Source organism: Typopeltis vanoorti, chromosome 4 (genome assembly GCF_054136105.1).
Source record: "Typopeltis vanoorti isolate ZY-2024b chromosome 4, IOZ_Tvanoo_1.0, whole genome shotgun sequence".
Classification (NCBI taxonomy): domain Eukaryota; kingdom Metazoa; phylum Arthropoda; class Arachnida; order Uropygi; family Thelyphonidae; genus Typopeltis; species Typopeltis vanoorti.
Window position 1 is genome coordinate 55718855 of NC_143552.1, and position 13925 is coordinate 55732779.

Sequence of the window (13925 nt, forward strand, 5' to 3'; positions counted from 1 at the left end):
CATATGTTGTAGTTTACGGATTAGAATTCCATGTGGTATCTTGTCAAACGCCTTTTCCAGGTCCAGCAGTATCACTGTAAACCCATTTCCCTTATCCAGTTCAGCCGTCACCTTGTTATAAAACTTGAGCAAGTTACTGAGGCATGATCTACCCTTCACAAAGCCATGCTGTCCTCTGTACAGTATCTCATTTTCATCAATCCATTCCTGTATTTTTCCCTTGACTACTTTCTCCAAGACCTTGACAACGACTCCTGATATGCTGATCGGTCGGTAATTTGCAACCATAGTCTTGGATCCTCCTTTATGCAGTGAAACTATTTTCTACTCTTTCCACGCCTTCGGGACTAAGCCAGACCCGAGACTCAGATTAAACAACATGGTCAAGGGCACTGATAATTCATTAGCCGCTTCATGCAAGACCCGTGCCGGTATACCATCCAATCCCACAGATGTATTCACATTAAGGTTCTGTAATAGACTATTCACCTCCACTTCATTCATCACAATTCCTGTATAAACTAATGGTTCCTTCATTTTTTCAACGTCACCACCTGGATGATATACTTTTGCAAAGTGCGCGCTCAGTAACTCCACTATATCGATTGGTTCAGTGAACTCTTTACCATTGTCATTCCTTAAAATCATTTTGCCATGTACAGTTTTTTTCTTGCTTGCAGCATATTGAAAGAACTGTTTGGGATTCTCTTTTGCTTGCATAGCTAGTTTCCTTTCATAATCGGCTTTTGCTGTTTTTACCACGCTCGTTACCCTTCTGGCCTGCACTTTATACCGTTCGTGTGCCTGCAGGTCACCCCTTTCTTTAAATTCCCTCCATAGTTGTTTCTTTTTTTGTTTCACTATTCGGACCTTAGGTATACAATCAGCCATAACCTCCTGTAAATGCTCTTTGACCACTTCCCATGCTCTATCGACGTCCAGCCCTTGCAGTTGTACATGCCATGGCACTGATCCAAGCAATCTCCTAAGCTTGTCATACTTGCCAGCACGGTAATTCCACATATACCCTGTCTTAATCACAAATTGCACACCTTTAGCCACCTCCCAGGTCAAGACCTTATGATCACTCTCACCAATAGGTGGCAACATGGTCATATTCATTACAGTCAAATTCTCAGATACTATTACCAGGTCAAGCACTCTCACACCCCTAGTATTTTCAATTACATGCTGTTTCAGATAGTTATCCCTTAATAATTGAATAAAATCCATTTCCTTCCTCACATGTGTCCTCTCCTCCTTCCAATCAATGTTACCATAGTTGAAATCCCCCATAATAATTACCCTCCTTCCACTCATTTCATCAATTTGTTTATGCATACCATCTCCACCATCTATTCCATCACCTGGTCTATAGCAGCACCCAACTGTATATTTTATTCTGCCAGTGTCAATCTCACACCAAATAGCCCCAAATGAGCTGCTTTCACTATCCTGCAATACTTCAATTCTCCTTGGCTGCAGTTCATCAGCTATCATCAATAACACCCCTCCCCCAATTTTATTCTCTCTGTCCCTCCTAAACATACTATAACCTACACATTCTATCCCACTAACTATATCATCTTCCGTCAGCCATGTTTCACTAATGCCAATAACCTGTGGCCAGGAAGAGCCAATCAAGGCCAAAAATTCTTCCTTCTTGTTCCTAATACTCCTGGCATTAGCATACATGAATTGCAGTGATCCCTTTGTCCCACCCCTATCTTGATGCGTTATTCTAAATGACCCATTCCCATTTTTTGTCCTTAGTGCTGGCTCAGGTACATTATATACATTTTTACACTCAACTGTCTCACTGATGTCTGGATATCCACTTCCCCCCCTCCTTGGTAGTTCTAGTTTCCCTGGTTCTGCACATCCATTTTCACTTCATTCAGCAACACTTTTTCCAGTCTCTGCACACCAAGTCCATTCAAATGCAGGCCATCCATCTTGTATAAGTCCTTTCGCCCATCAAACTCATTCCACACGTCCACGAATTCCACACCACACCTTCCGCATAACCTGCGCATAATGTCATTTGCGATTATGGCCCTCCTTCTAAACTCCTCTCTGTCATACCGCGGTAACAGACTCACCATTCTAACTCTGTCACTCTTTTCTTTCGCTATCTTTAACAATACTTTCAAGTCCTCTCTCATAAAAAATTTATCACCTTCCAATTCATTCGTACCCGCCAAAATTGTTAATTCTTTCACCCTCTGTTTTTGCACTCTAATACTCTCACTTACATCCTTAAATTTCGCACCCGGTAAGTACGATTTAGTTACACTCCCATCTATTACTCCTCTTAATAACGAGTCACCATACAACACTCTTTCCTTCATTTCGGAAACTCTCCCACGCTGTTTATTTACGTTAGCCGAATTTTTACTTTATACAGATGTCTGAAGCAAAAGTATTGTCTGTATCTCTTGAAATGGATAAAATTGAGTATCGTGTGGTTATAAAATTCTTTGTAAAAGTTTAATGCCAAAATAAATTCATTTGAAGTTCATAAAAGATTATGGGCACTCTTCTCCTTCGTTTTCGATGAAGGAGAAGAGTGCCCATATTTGAAGATGATCCACGTGAAGGACGTCCAAAAAGTGTAACAACACAGAAATCATTGATCAAGTGCACGATATGGTATTGGATGACCGGCAGGTCAAAGTGCATGAGATTGCTAAGACTATAGGCATTTCAAAAGAACGTGTAGGATATATTTTGCATGAAGAATTGCAAATTAAGGGAAAAACACTTTGTACAAGATGGGTGCCATGCTTGATCACAACAGATTAAAAAATGCACTCGCATGAAAATCTCTGAACAGTGGTTGGAGTGTTTTAACAAGAATAAAACTGATTTTGTGCTTTGATTTTATTACTATGGATGAGACTTGGATTCACCATTACACACGCAGAATCTAAACAGCAGTCAAAAACAGAGCACAGATGCCGGCTGTTCAATGCCAAACAAGACAAAGTCAGTTCCATCAGCAGGAAGGTTCATGGCATGAGTGTTTTGGGATGCTGAAAGTATTTTGTTTATTACTTATCTTGAAAAAGGGTAAAACAATAACCAGTGAATATTATTCCGATCTTTTAACCAGACTAGATGAAAAAATTTGTGAGAAAAGACCCAGTTTGCAGAAGAAAAAAATCATCTTTCATCAGGACAATGCACCTGCCCATAAAGGTGTTTTGTCAATGGGAAAATTAAGGGATCTGCACTATGAATTGTTGGAACATCCACCCTATTCTCCAGATTTGGATCCCTCTGACTTCTATCTCTTCCCAAAAGTAAAACTCTTCCTTGTGGGTCAGCGTTTTTCTTTGAATCAAGAGGTGATTGCAGCTGTAGAGGGGTATTTTGCAGATCTTATTGAGAACCACTACAGGGATGGGATAATGCTGCTGAAGCATCACTGGAATAAATCTATTCGTCTTAAGGGAGATTATGTTGAAAAATAAAAATAATTTTGAAATTATAAATTTGTTTATTCATTGCTGGGCCGAGAACTTTTCAGACCGCCCTCACAAATAACAATGGTCCCAAAAGACCCAGATTTGCCAATTTCTGCTTATATTGCACTTCAGTTTTTCCTTACTAATTTAGTCACTCTTCTTGCTTGCTCTTTATACTCATCATGTAACTGATTATTACTATTATTCATTGTACTTCCTCCAAAGTACCTTCTTTTTCCAGATTTCATGCTCAAGCTCCACATTCATCCATTTTACACCTACTTCTTTGCTGCTCAACTCCTCATTCCATGTTATATCTCCATGCTGTCTCCTAAGTTTGTCATAATCACCAGCCTTATAATTCCACATATATTCTTTCCTCACAAAAGTTTATATATAGTAAGCCACAACCCAGGTGATCATTTTCACCAACTGAAGGAAAGTGCGAAACCTCTCTCATAATTACATCCTCTGATGAAATGATAAGATCAAGAACTCTCGATCCTTGCATGCCCTCCTTCATATGATGCCTGAGATAGTTATCTCTCATGAACTCAAGAAATTCATTTTCCTTATTCCCAAATGCTATCTCTTCATTCCAATCTATACTGCCATAATTAAAATCACCCATGATAATTAACATCTTCATTAACCTTCCCTATTTTACTAATCCAAGTTGTTTATACATTTCTTCAATGCCACCCTCCACATTCCTGGGCCTATAGCAACATCCAACTAAATATGTCTTCCTACATTACACTACACTACACTGCCTCAGAACTAGTGCCACCTCCCTCTTTCAAGTCTATCCTACTGAAATTTGTTTCCATGATAGGAAAAAGAATGATTCTCCAGGACATGACTCACCACTGGTATTCAGCAGAAAAAACAGGAGCTACCATCAATTCCAAGTTCAATTGCTGTGCCACTACCATGATCTCTCGCCTCAAGACCGGCCACACAAGACCAATCAAGTTTAGCAATGACATAAAAGTCTTCCCCCATCTGCAAAATTTGTAACATTGAGGAAGCATCACCAATGCACTTACTAAATTGTATGAATAGTTCTAAATGTGAGCTTTATAACCCAGAAAAGGTGCTGTATAAAATACATGAATTTGACCTCTATGATCTGGTGTAATAATACCATGGGATAATAAAAAGTTTTTAAAAAAATGTCTATCCTATGTGAACATAATTCCCCTGCTATCATCAACAGCACCCCCTACCTTTTTGTCCTTTCAATCCTTGCGAAAATACTGTATCCTTCCATTTCTATTACTGTTAGAATATCATCTCCATTCAACCATGTTTCACTTATTAGAATGATTTTGGGACAAATAAACTCAATCAGTGAAACCATTTCATCTTCCTTATTTCTGATACTTCTGGCATTTGTAAATAAACATGGTAATTCATTTTTAGGTCTATAACCAGTCCTATCCAAGCCACTTGTTGGGTGTGATTTCCCCACCACACCAGCCCAATCACCTTTATCACCACTTACCATACGTATTTGCTCAGTCTTAGCTTCCCCACCTACATTGCAATATAGATTCTCGTCATGATGGGAGGAATCTTTATATGGACTTCTTCAATTGAAGGTGAGTTAGCCGATTGATCTCATACGGAGCTAGCAGGGATTTTTCTCCCAGAAACTTGGGTTTTTCATCTCCTGCATACAGACAAATCGGCCCTTCAGAACACACACAATTTACAGACAAAAAATACTAGCTGTGGTGATGGTGGGCAGTAGATGGCATTGATGTAAGTGATTGGTAGTAGAGGTTCGGTGTAGTTGTGGAGAAGGAGAGTTGTACAGTAGGTGTCCTCCCGTGATGAGTCTTCAGACTCCTTGGAGGTGTCATGAATAATAATAATAAAAATAATAATCCATCTTCATACATACATTCAACTTGCATTCCCATTCTCTCTTCATCTCTCACACTGCTACTACTGTTTCCACTGCCAAACACTTCTGTCTCTTCAATACCACTCTCCTGATTTTTCTCTTCATCTCTTTCTTCTGATCTCTTGCATGCATCACACACTGTACTTCCATCCAGAAACACTTTGTCCAGTGCACTCACTCCAAAGCTACCAAATACAACCCATCATGCCTGTATAATTTCATTCTTCCCTCAAATACATGCCATATATCCACAATCTGTACTCTCTTCTCCTCACACAGCTCTGCTAGAATATCATTCATAATTTTGGCTCTCCATCACAACTCATCATCATCATACCTCAGCAACACACTGACAAACTTTCCTACTACATTGTTATTTTTGACTCTTCTCAATAGCCTCCTGATATTCACCCTCACACCCTCCTTATGTCCACTTAGATCATTTATCCCCACAATCATGACTAATTCTCTTGCTCATTTTTCCTCATGTCCAATGCCTTAATTATCCTATTCATTTTCCCTCCTGGATAGCAGACCTTATGGACTCTCAGTAACTAGTCCTTTAACTATGGTATCTCCATATACTGCTATTCTGGAATCACTCGTGACTTCTTTTACTCTTTTTTCTTTCATTCTATTCTCTTGCATACATTCATTAGTTTCCACTAGATGTCTAACATCACTCCATATATTCCTCTTTTCATTTTCAATAACTGTTTCATCAAATCTTGCATTCCAACAATTTCACTCTCTGTTACTCCTGCAGTCTCGCTACCTCTTGTTCTGCTGCACCTTACTTTCATATCCTTGGAAATTTTGTTTGCTCTTACTGATCATAGAGAAACCAGATGGATTAAAATATATTTCTTCAATAGCATTTCATATCATTAAACATTTATTTATAAGCAATATTTGAAATGAAATTTATAACACATTTAAAATGTATGCTTAAGTATATATTCCTTGTACTCACAGAGACACTCTGGCTCTCTTCCTGACCAATACCCTTCCATCATGCATATTCGTGTATCACTTCCCACTAAAGTGTAGTTTTGGTCACATTGATATTTTAAAGTAGAATTGTGAGTGGTAGTCCCATTTGATAAAACAACTTGTCCATTCTTTATTGATGGCAAAGGGCCACAGTCAATATCTGAAGAAAATAGAGCATATATTACAAAATATTTTATGAGACTTTTTTTAAAATCACTACCTAAAATGTAAGTTTATATAAGTATCAAATCTGTTTATTCAGTATGCATAACAGGCAACAGCCTTCGGTTCATGAAGACAGTTATTAAAACTATATCTATTGAAAAATCTTATAAAAGACACTTAAGGGCAAGTGTAACTTAAACATACTTCAAAACACAAATAAACTTCATTATAATTTTTATGGGATGTATAAAATTTACAATGCAGTGAACTAGGAGGTGGCCACTAATTCAAACTCTTCCATTTCTAAATGAAGCAGTTTGAAAATATTTAATTTCTAAATGGTATCTTACCTCTTCTGCAGTTAACTAGTAATAGATGCTGTTAGCAAAGCAAATCATAATTCATTATTAACTTATTCATTTAAGCCTATTTTTTCATGTATCACTTCCCACTATATATATATATATATATATATATATATATATATATTCATTTTATACAGTAGCTAGGAAAAAATCCAAAGATGAGTGACAATCTTTAGTCTTTCAAAGGGAATCTCTGTAACAGTGTATAGAAGATGCTCCCCCCCCCTTTTTTTATTATTATTTTTATATGTGGCTTCACCCATTAAAGGTTTTTGTGTAAACATAAATTACAATTTGTACTATGGGTGGGTTGGTTATGGATTATTTTTCTATTTTTCTTAATTTTATAAAATATTTGTATTTATTAATTTATTAGTCTGGGGACTCTGCTCTAGAGACTAAACATAGAACTTTTTCAAGATACTTCAAGCATCCAATAAGTGGTCTCACATTCTGTGATGAAATCCATCTCTCACCCAAAAACAATCATGAGCATCTGTGCCCATAACAGGATTCAAACCTGCAGCCTCTTAGAGAGCAAATATGCTGACCACTCAGCTATCAGGCTGGCATTTCATTGGAGAATCCTTCAAATCCTGTCTAGGATGCAAAAGAACCTTTATTATTATTACCTGAGACCTCCAGGAAGTCAAGGACTCCTCGAGGGAGGCCATAAATCACACAAACCAACTGTCATGCTTCTCTTAAATTCATTCACACTATATGCACTCACTACCCCCTAAAGGCAAACTATGTGACTCATTCACTGCTCTGTGAGAGAAAAACCTAGCTCTTTCCCCTGCCTTGAATGTGAACAACCTTAACTTCCATGGATACCCTTCCCATGTTCTCTCCCCCTCTCTCTCTTCTCATCTTCAATATAACAAAAAATTTCATCAGATGATATCCTATAACACAAATTGAAAAGTTTATATACTTCTTTCACATTACCACTCTTTTCTCCTGTTAACCAGAGTCTGTGATCCACATACTCACAATCTGTCCTTATAATCTAAAATCCCATAAACCGGATATAATTTTTGTAACTCTTCTTTGCACCCTTTCCACGGCTTCATTATCATCTTTGAACCCAGAAGAACAAAACTGCACACAATAATCCAGGTGTCATCATAGCAAGGCCTTATAAAAAAGCAAAATGTCTTCCTTATCCTTACATGTAAAGGTTTGCTTCAACATTGCAATTATCCTCTGAGTTGTATTCGAATCTTTTGCTATGTGACTTTTGAACTCCAAATTCCTATCCACTGTTATGCCAAGATCCCTAGCCTCATTAATTTCTTGTAGCATAATCTTGCTAATATAATATGCTGCTGGAAATCTCATCATGAAAACGTGCATAACTTTGCACTTACTAACATTAAATGGATAGCAATTTTCTTTTCCCCAAATTTCCAGCCTATTCAAATCATTTTATAAGTGCTGAATATCAGTAGTATCCTTGATTGCTCTCCCTATCTTTGCATCATCAGCAAAACAATTACACATCTCCTCCTAATGTCATTAATGTATAGGTTGAACAACAATGGCTCAAGGACTGAACCATGAGGTACACCACTGGTCACCTTATATATGGCAGATTCACACCCAGCATATACCACTTTTTCATGTCTGTCAACCATTCCCTGATCCAAGTCAAAAGTTTATATTCCAATCTCATATTCTCCAGTTTCCCCCCCCCCACCCCCCCCCCCCCCCACCCCCCCCCCCCCCCACCCCCCCCCCCCCCCACCCCCCCCCCCCCCCACCCCCCCCCCCCCCCACCCCCCCCCCCCCCCACCCCCCCCCCCCCCCACCCCCCCCCCCCCCCACCCCCCCCCCCCCCCACCCCCCCCCCCCCCCACCCCCCCCCCCCCCCACCCCCCCCCCCCCCCACCCCCCCCCCCCCCCACCCCCCCCCCCCCCCACCCCCCCCCCCCCCCACCCCCCCCCCCCCCCACCCCCCCCCCCCCCCACCCCCCCCCCCCCCCACCCCCCCCCCCCCCCACCCCCCCCCCCCCCCACCCCCCCCCCCCCCCACCCCCCCCCCCCCCCACCCCCCCCCCCCCCCACCCCCCCCCCCCCCCACCCCCCCCCCCCCCCACCCCCCCCCCCCCCCACCCCCCCCCCCCCCCACCCCCCCCCCCCCCCACCCCCCCCCCCCCCCACCCCCCCCCCCCCCCACCCCCCCCACCTAAACAAATTTAGTTGCATGAGCCTGCCCCAAATTTGGGAAATCTACATCAGAAGACCTTCAGGCCAATCGGCCAAGAATACCAATATTGCCCGCTAGGGGGGGGGGGGCACCATCAGGACTTTTAGGAGAAAGAATAGCTTCCTGCTTCGTTCCTCATTTACTGTGTTGTGCTTGCATGCACGTGTATTGTATTTAAGTTCCTGTGATAATGGAAGTGTATTGGAAGTGTATTAAAATTTATTTTAATGTAACATCTCTTGAGATAAAAAAAAAAGCTATTAAATCATGTTTCCTGTATTTTTATACCTTTTATAAGCAGCTCAATGTAAAAGTTGTGATTATGCAAAACAAATTTTTTGTATGTATGTATTACTTACATGTTTATAAATGCAAATAAAAAGAAAATAATAATGCCTGGTAACGTGTTTCCTTTTTTTTTTTTTTTTTGCCAACCAATTTTAATTGCCTTCTCCTACCAAAGTGAGAAGTTTATTAAAATCATTTAGCTCATTATTTTACACACAGAACTTTCAGTTATATATATATATATATGATGACTACTACTATTAACTCGGGGTTGGGATATGTTCATTTTTAATATTAACTGACTTAAAATCTGAGAATTATAACAAAATGAGATTTATTTGAAAATGCAACATGTTTTCGAGATTGACTTCATCAGGCGTTAAGAACATAGAAAGATATTAAAAGACACTGAAAATAACATTGAGACACTCTAAAGCTATACAATTATAAAGTTATAATATTTATAAAATTTAGTCTTCATTCTTCCATCTCCTTTTTCAGCAGTTCTATTTCTCTCTCCACACACACACACACACACAGAAAATAATGGCCATTGGAAAACCATCTCCGTCTGCTAAATTGCCCAAGGATAAATCCATATACATGTCTGTTACTCTCCACCCTCCAACACACTACTGGCATCCACAAACTGAAAATCACCCGTTTCAAAAGCATTATCTCCACCTCTGCTAAATCCTGAAGCAGTATATTTGCCACTGCAAAGTCCCAAGATTGAGACACTTATGACTCTCATTACTTCCCACTGCCAACATTTCATGCACACAAACACATTCCTGTCTCTTTTAAACTTTTAAACAATGGGATGCATACATATATACCACATGCATAGCAAGCTATAAAATCATCAACCTATGCTACAAATAACACGGTCTTTAAATGGTGGTGGTGGTGGTGTGTTGGGGGGGGGAAGTGCTATTACTGGCCGCCATGTTGATTACAACTGATACACATGGAGACAATACTAAGACAGTAAAATTCTAACAAAATACCACATAATTATAATAAAAAAATCATCAATTCAAATGGTGCAAACTGAAAAACTAGTATATGTTTCCCTACTACTAATACTTATCTTTTTTTTAAAAGCTTGCATTGCACATTGCATCTGTCTTCATGTGCACTCTAATACTTATCAATAAATTCTTCTCTAAATAAAGCATAAATTAATAACAAAATTAAAGAGCATGTTTAAAAAAACTGAACACATTTAATCGCATAATGTTATGTACTTTAAGGAATAAGTATGCTCTACAGTTTTGACAATCTGCTCGCATTTTTAGGGAAACATCATATTAAAAAAATAAACTACTAGCTTGATGCCATGCAAAAATGATCAAAGTTCAGATTAATGTTATGAGTACTGTCAAACACTAGTTTGAGCTGTTTGCTGTGGTTGTAATATAACCATGACTGGTTGATGAAACCATATTCTTTATTTCTTTATAGGTCAAAGGTAAGAGTCTCCGTAGCTCAGTCAGTATAGACAAAGCCCTTTGGTCAGAAAGACCTGAGTTTGATTCCCATCCATGATGTGAGGAACCTTTCGGCCAAAGGTGAGTTAGCCAGTCTAGTCTCATAGGGGGGGATTTTCACCCAGAAACTCGGGTTTTTCGTCCCCCAGAACAGAGAAACTGGCCCCCGTGAATATATGCGTCTACAGACATAAGACACCTCTAGGAATAAGGAGTAACCAATATATTCCGTAGGATTTCGGTTCCGAATACCTACACAGTAAAATGTGTAGGTCTACATGTGAGCGTAAATTAGGATAGGATAGGATTGGTCAAAGGTGGATGACTAGAATAAGCTTAAAATTTAATAAAATTCAAACATTTTCTAAATATTAAATATGAAATTTTATTTATAAGTTGAAATTAAATTGAATTTTAAGTATTAAATTTTAATATTAAATGAAATATTAAATTGTAACATTTCAGATTTTTGATTGTCATAGCTTTATCCACAGCATGGGATTGAGAGGATTTTTCTTGTCTGCTGTTCAAAATAAGACTCTATCTATGCTCTTTTTCTATGTTCAATGTGACTGGTCAGCCTGACCAAAGTACAGGAAGCTGCAACCATGGAGTGCTTGGTGAATATATCCACAATATTATGAGGTTGTTGGGTTTATATGTCAGTTTAATTTCATGCTTCTAAAGTATAACTGAAATTTATTGAACTTTTCTACTAAGGGCAGGAAACTATTCTCTTGTATCTTCTTCTTATTATTATTATATAAGCATTTCCATAAAGTCCAAAGACGCATTATGACAGTGCACACTAACCATCATTATTAATGTCAGAGCACTCACAACCACCTCTGACAACCCACTAGCATCATTTATGACTCGCAAAAAAAAAAAAAAAAAATTAGTCCTCACACCCTTACTGATCATGCTCTTACACAGTTTTAGAGAGCAAGCACCACTTGTTCTCTCCCTACTTATTAAGTACTGAAAATTTTCTTTTCTATCAATCTTCTACAACTCCTTTAATAACCTATAAGATTTTATTATGGTCTTCTTTCCCAACTGTGAAAACTTTGCAACTTACATATGTTCAATCTGTCTTCATAGAAAGAGAATTCTACATGCCTGTCATCATCTTAATCAGTCATCTCTGTATCCTCTCCACCATCTCTTCAGCCCTGAGAAACTCAGGCAACTAAAAGCTGTATACATAATAATCAAGATATAGCCATATCAAAGCCTAAAGGGAAATAATAATCTCCCTATTTCTATTTTCCAATGTGTTCTTCAACATCCAAGTAATCTTATAAACTATTCTGTTCACTTCCACAATATGTCCTCTGAACTTCAATTCCATATCCATCACTACTTCCAAATCCCTAGCCCCATATCAATTGCCTTAGTCCAGTACTGTCACTTGTGGTTGTCATCTGGTGGTATTGTTATCTTTGCAAATGGGGATGGAAGATAATTTCAACCTTGAACTTTTCTGTAATCATTGTAAAGGAAAGAGTGTTCCTTTAAATGAAATAATTTAGCATTTAAATGTGATACATGTTGTAAGATTCAGATCTGCATTTTAGAGTTTACAAAATGCTTAAATTCCAACTGCACAGGCAATATTGCACTTTGTAGGTTTCAAAAGTCAGAACTGGTTAAAAGATTTTAATATGAATAAATCTACAAATGGCAGTGTGTCATTTTTGTTAACATAAGTGGATGATATTGAAGCATATATGTCATTCGGATGGTGAACAAAAGATTAACTCATGCAGTTAATACATCAGGATTAGAATTAGGATACATCAACAACATCTGACCTACTTAATAAGTCTCAATGTTGCTATATCTGTCATCACTATTCATTCAAATTTTTTCCCTGAACAAGTCAACCTTGTTCATATAACTAATCATCCATTTGAAAGTAGCATTTGCAACATAATGATGAAATAAGACTAGAGCATCTGGATCAATGAAAATTCTTCAACAGGAAAGTAGCATAGTAGAATCTGAAACTATTCCTTGTTTTTTTCAGAATCAGGTCCACTGAGTCCTTTATAAGAGATAATGTTTTCTCCACAAATAACCTTAAGATATCAAGGATACCTGGTTACAATTTAAGTCAATGCACTGAGAATTTTCACATGTCCATGGGACATATTGTTAGTCTGTTTGTCTTTAAATGAGTACTTTACATGCTGTTTCAATGTCCTGTCGATATTCTGATCCCTCAACACCTCATTCATTTTTGTTTTTTGGGTCTATTCTCTTCAGACATTAGAGCCTTTTACAATGTGTAACACTACTGCTTTGAGTGAGCATCTTTATAAACAAGTTTTTGGTCTTTCTTTGGGGGAGATGTTGATTCTCTTGTCTCATTTGTTCATGGAACGGTTTTAATGAATGGTGATGGATCCAGCAACACTGTAGCCATTTAAAAATTAAAGATGGAAACTTAAACTTGCATGAAATAAATTTATTAGCTGTAAAATTTTTACTTGAGTATCATAGGCATCTTCAGTACAGTAACGACAATGGAACACAAAATAAAATTACAATAAGATAATAATAGGAATTTGCATAAAGATGATATAATAACCAAAGGCCATCACATCTGTTTAAGTTAGATCAGTGTAAAAAGGCCTCACAGCTTTCTTTATATAACCACTCTATAAGAAATCTACTTTTATGTAAAAGTAGATTGTGTAAAAGTAAAAAAAGAAACTCATACTGGTTATTATATCCATGTTGCTTCTCACCATCATCCTAGTCAAAAAGCTAGACTCATTACGACCTTATTACATGGTGCTCATAATATATGTTCCTCTGAAGACCTTTGGTTCAATAGTTTCAATTAGTTCAATTTGTTTCGAATATAATTCAATAGGAACAATTGAATTGTATTCGAAATTTGCTCTTATGAAAAATGGCTTTAATGAATCCTTTAAGAAGCTTTAGGCCAGCAGTCTCTAGATACCTTGAAGATATTTTCTTCAGGAGGTAGCAAAAGAAGCAGCAGTGTGTAAAGAA

The 13925-nt window shown here is 38.2% G+C and overlaps 1 protein-coding gene across 1 annotated transcript in view; it reads right to left on the reverse strand.

Moving 5' to 3' along the window:
• Window positions 1-13925, reverse strand: part of LOC150107321 (E-selectin-like) — a 280274-nt gene that overhangs the window by 175625 nt on the left and 90724 nt on the right. The window contains exon 10 of the mRNA XM_090391789.1: window positions 6356-6535. Coding sequence (XP_090247915.1) covers window positions 6356-6535 — 180 coding nt within the window. The remainder of the gene's footprint in view (window positions 1-6355; window positions 6536-13925) is intronic.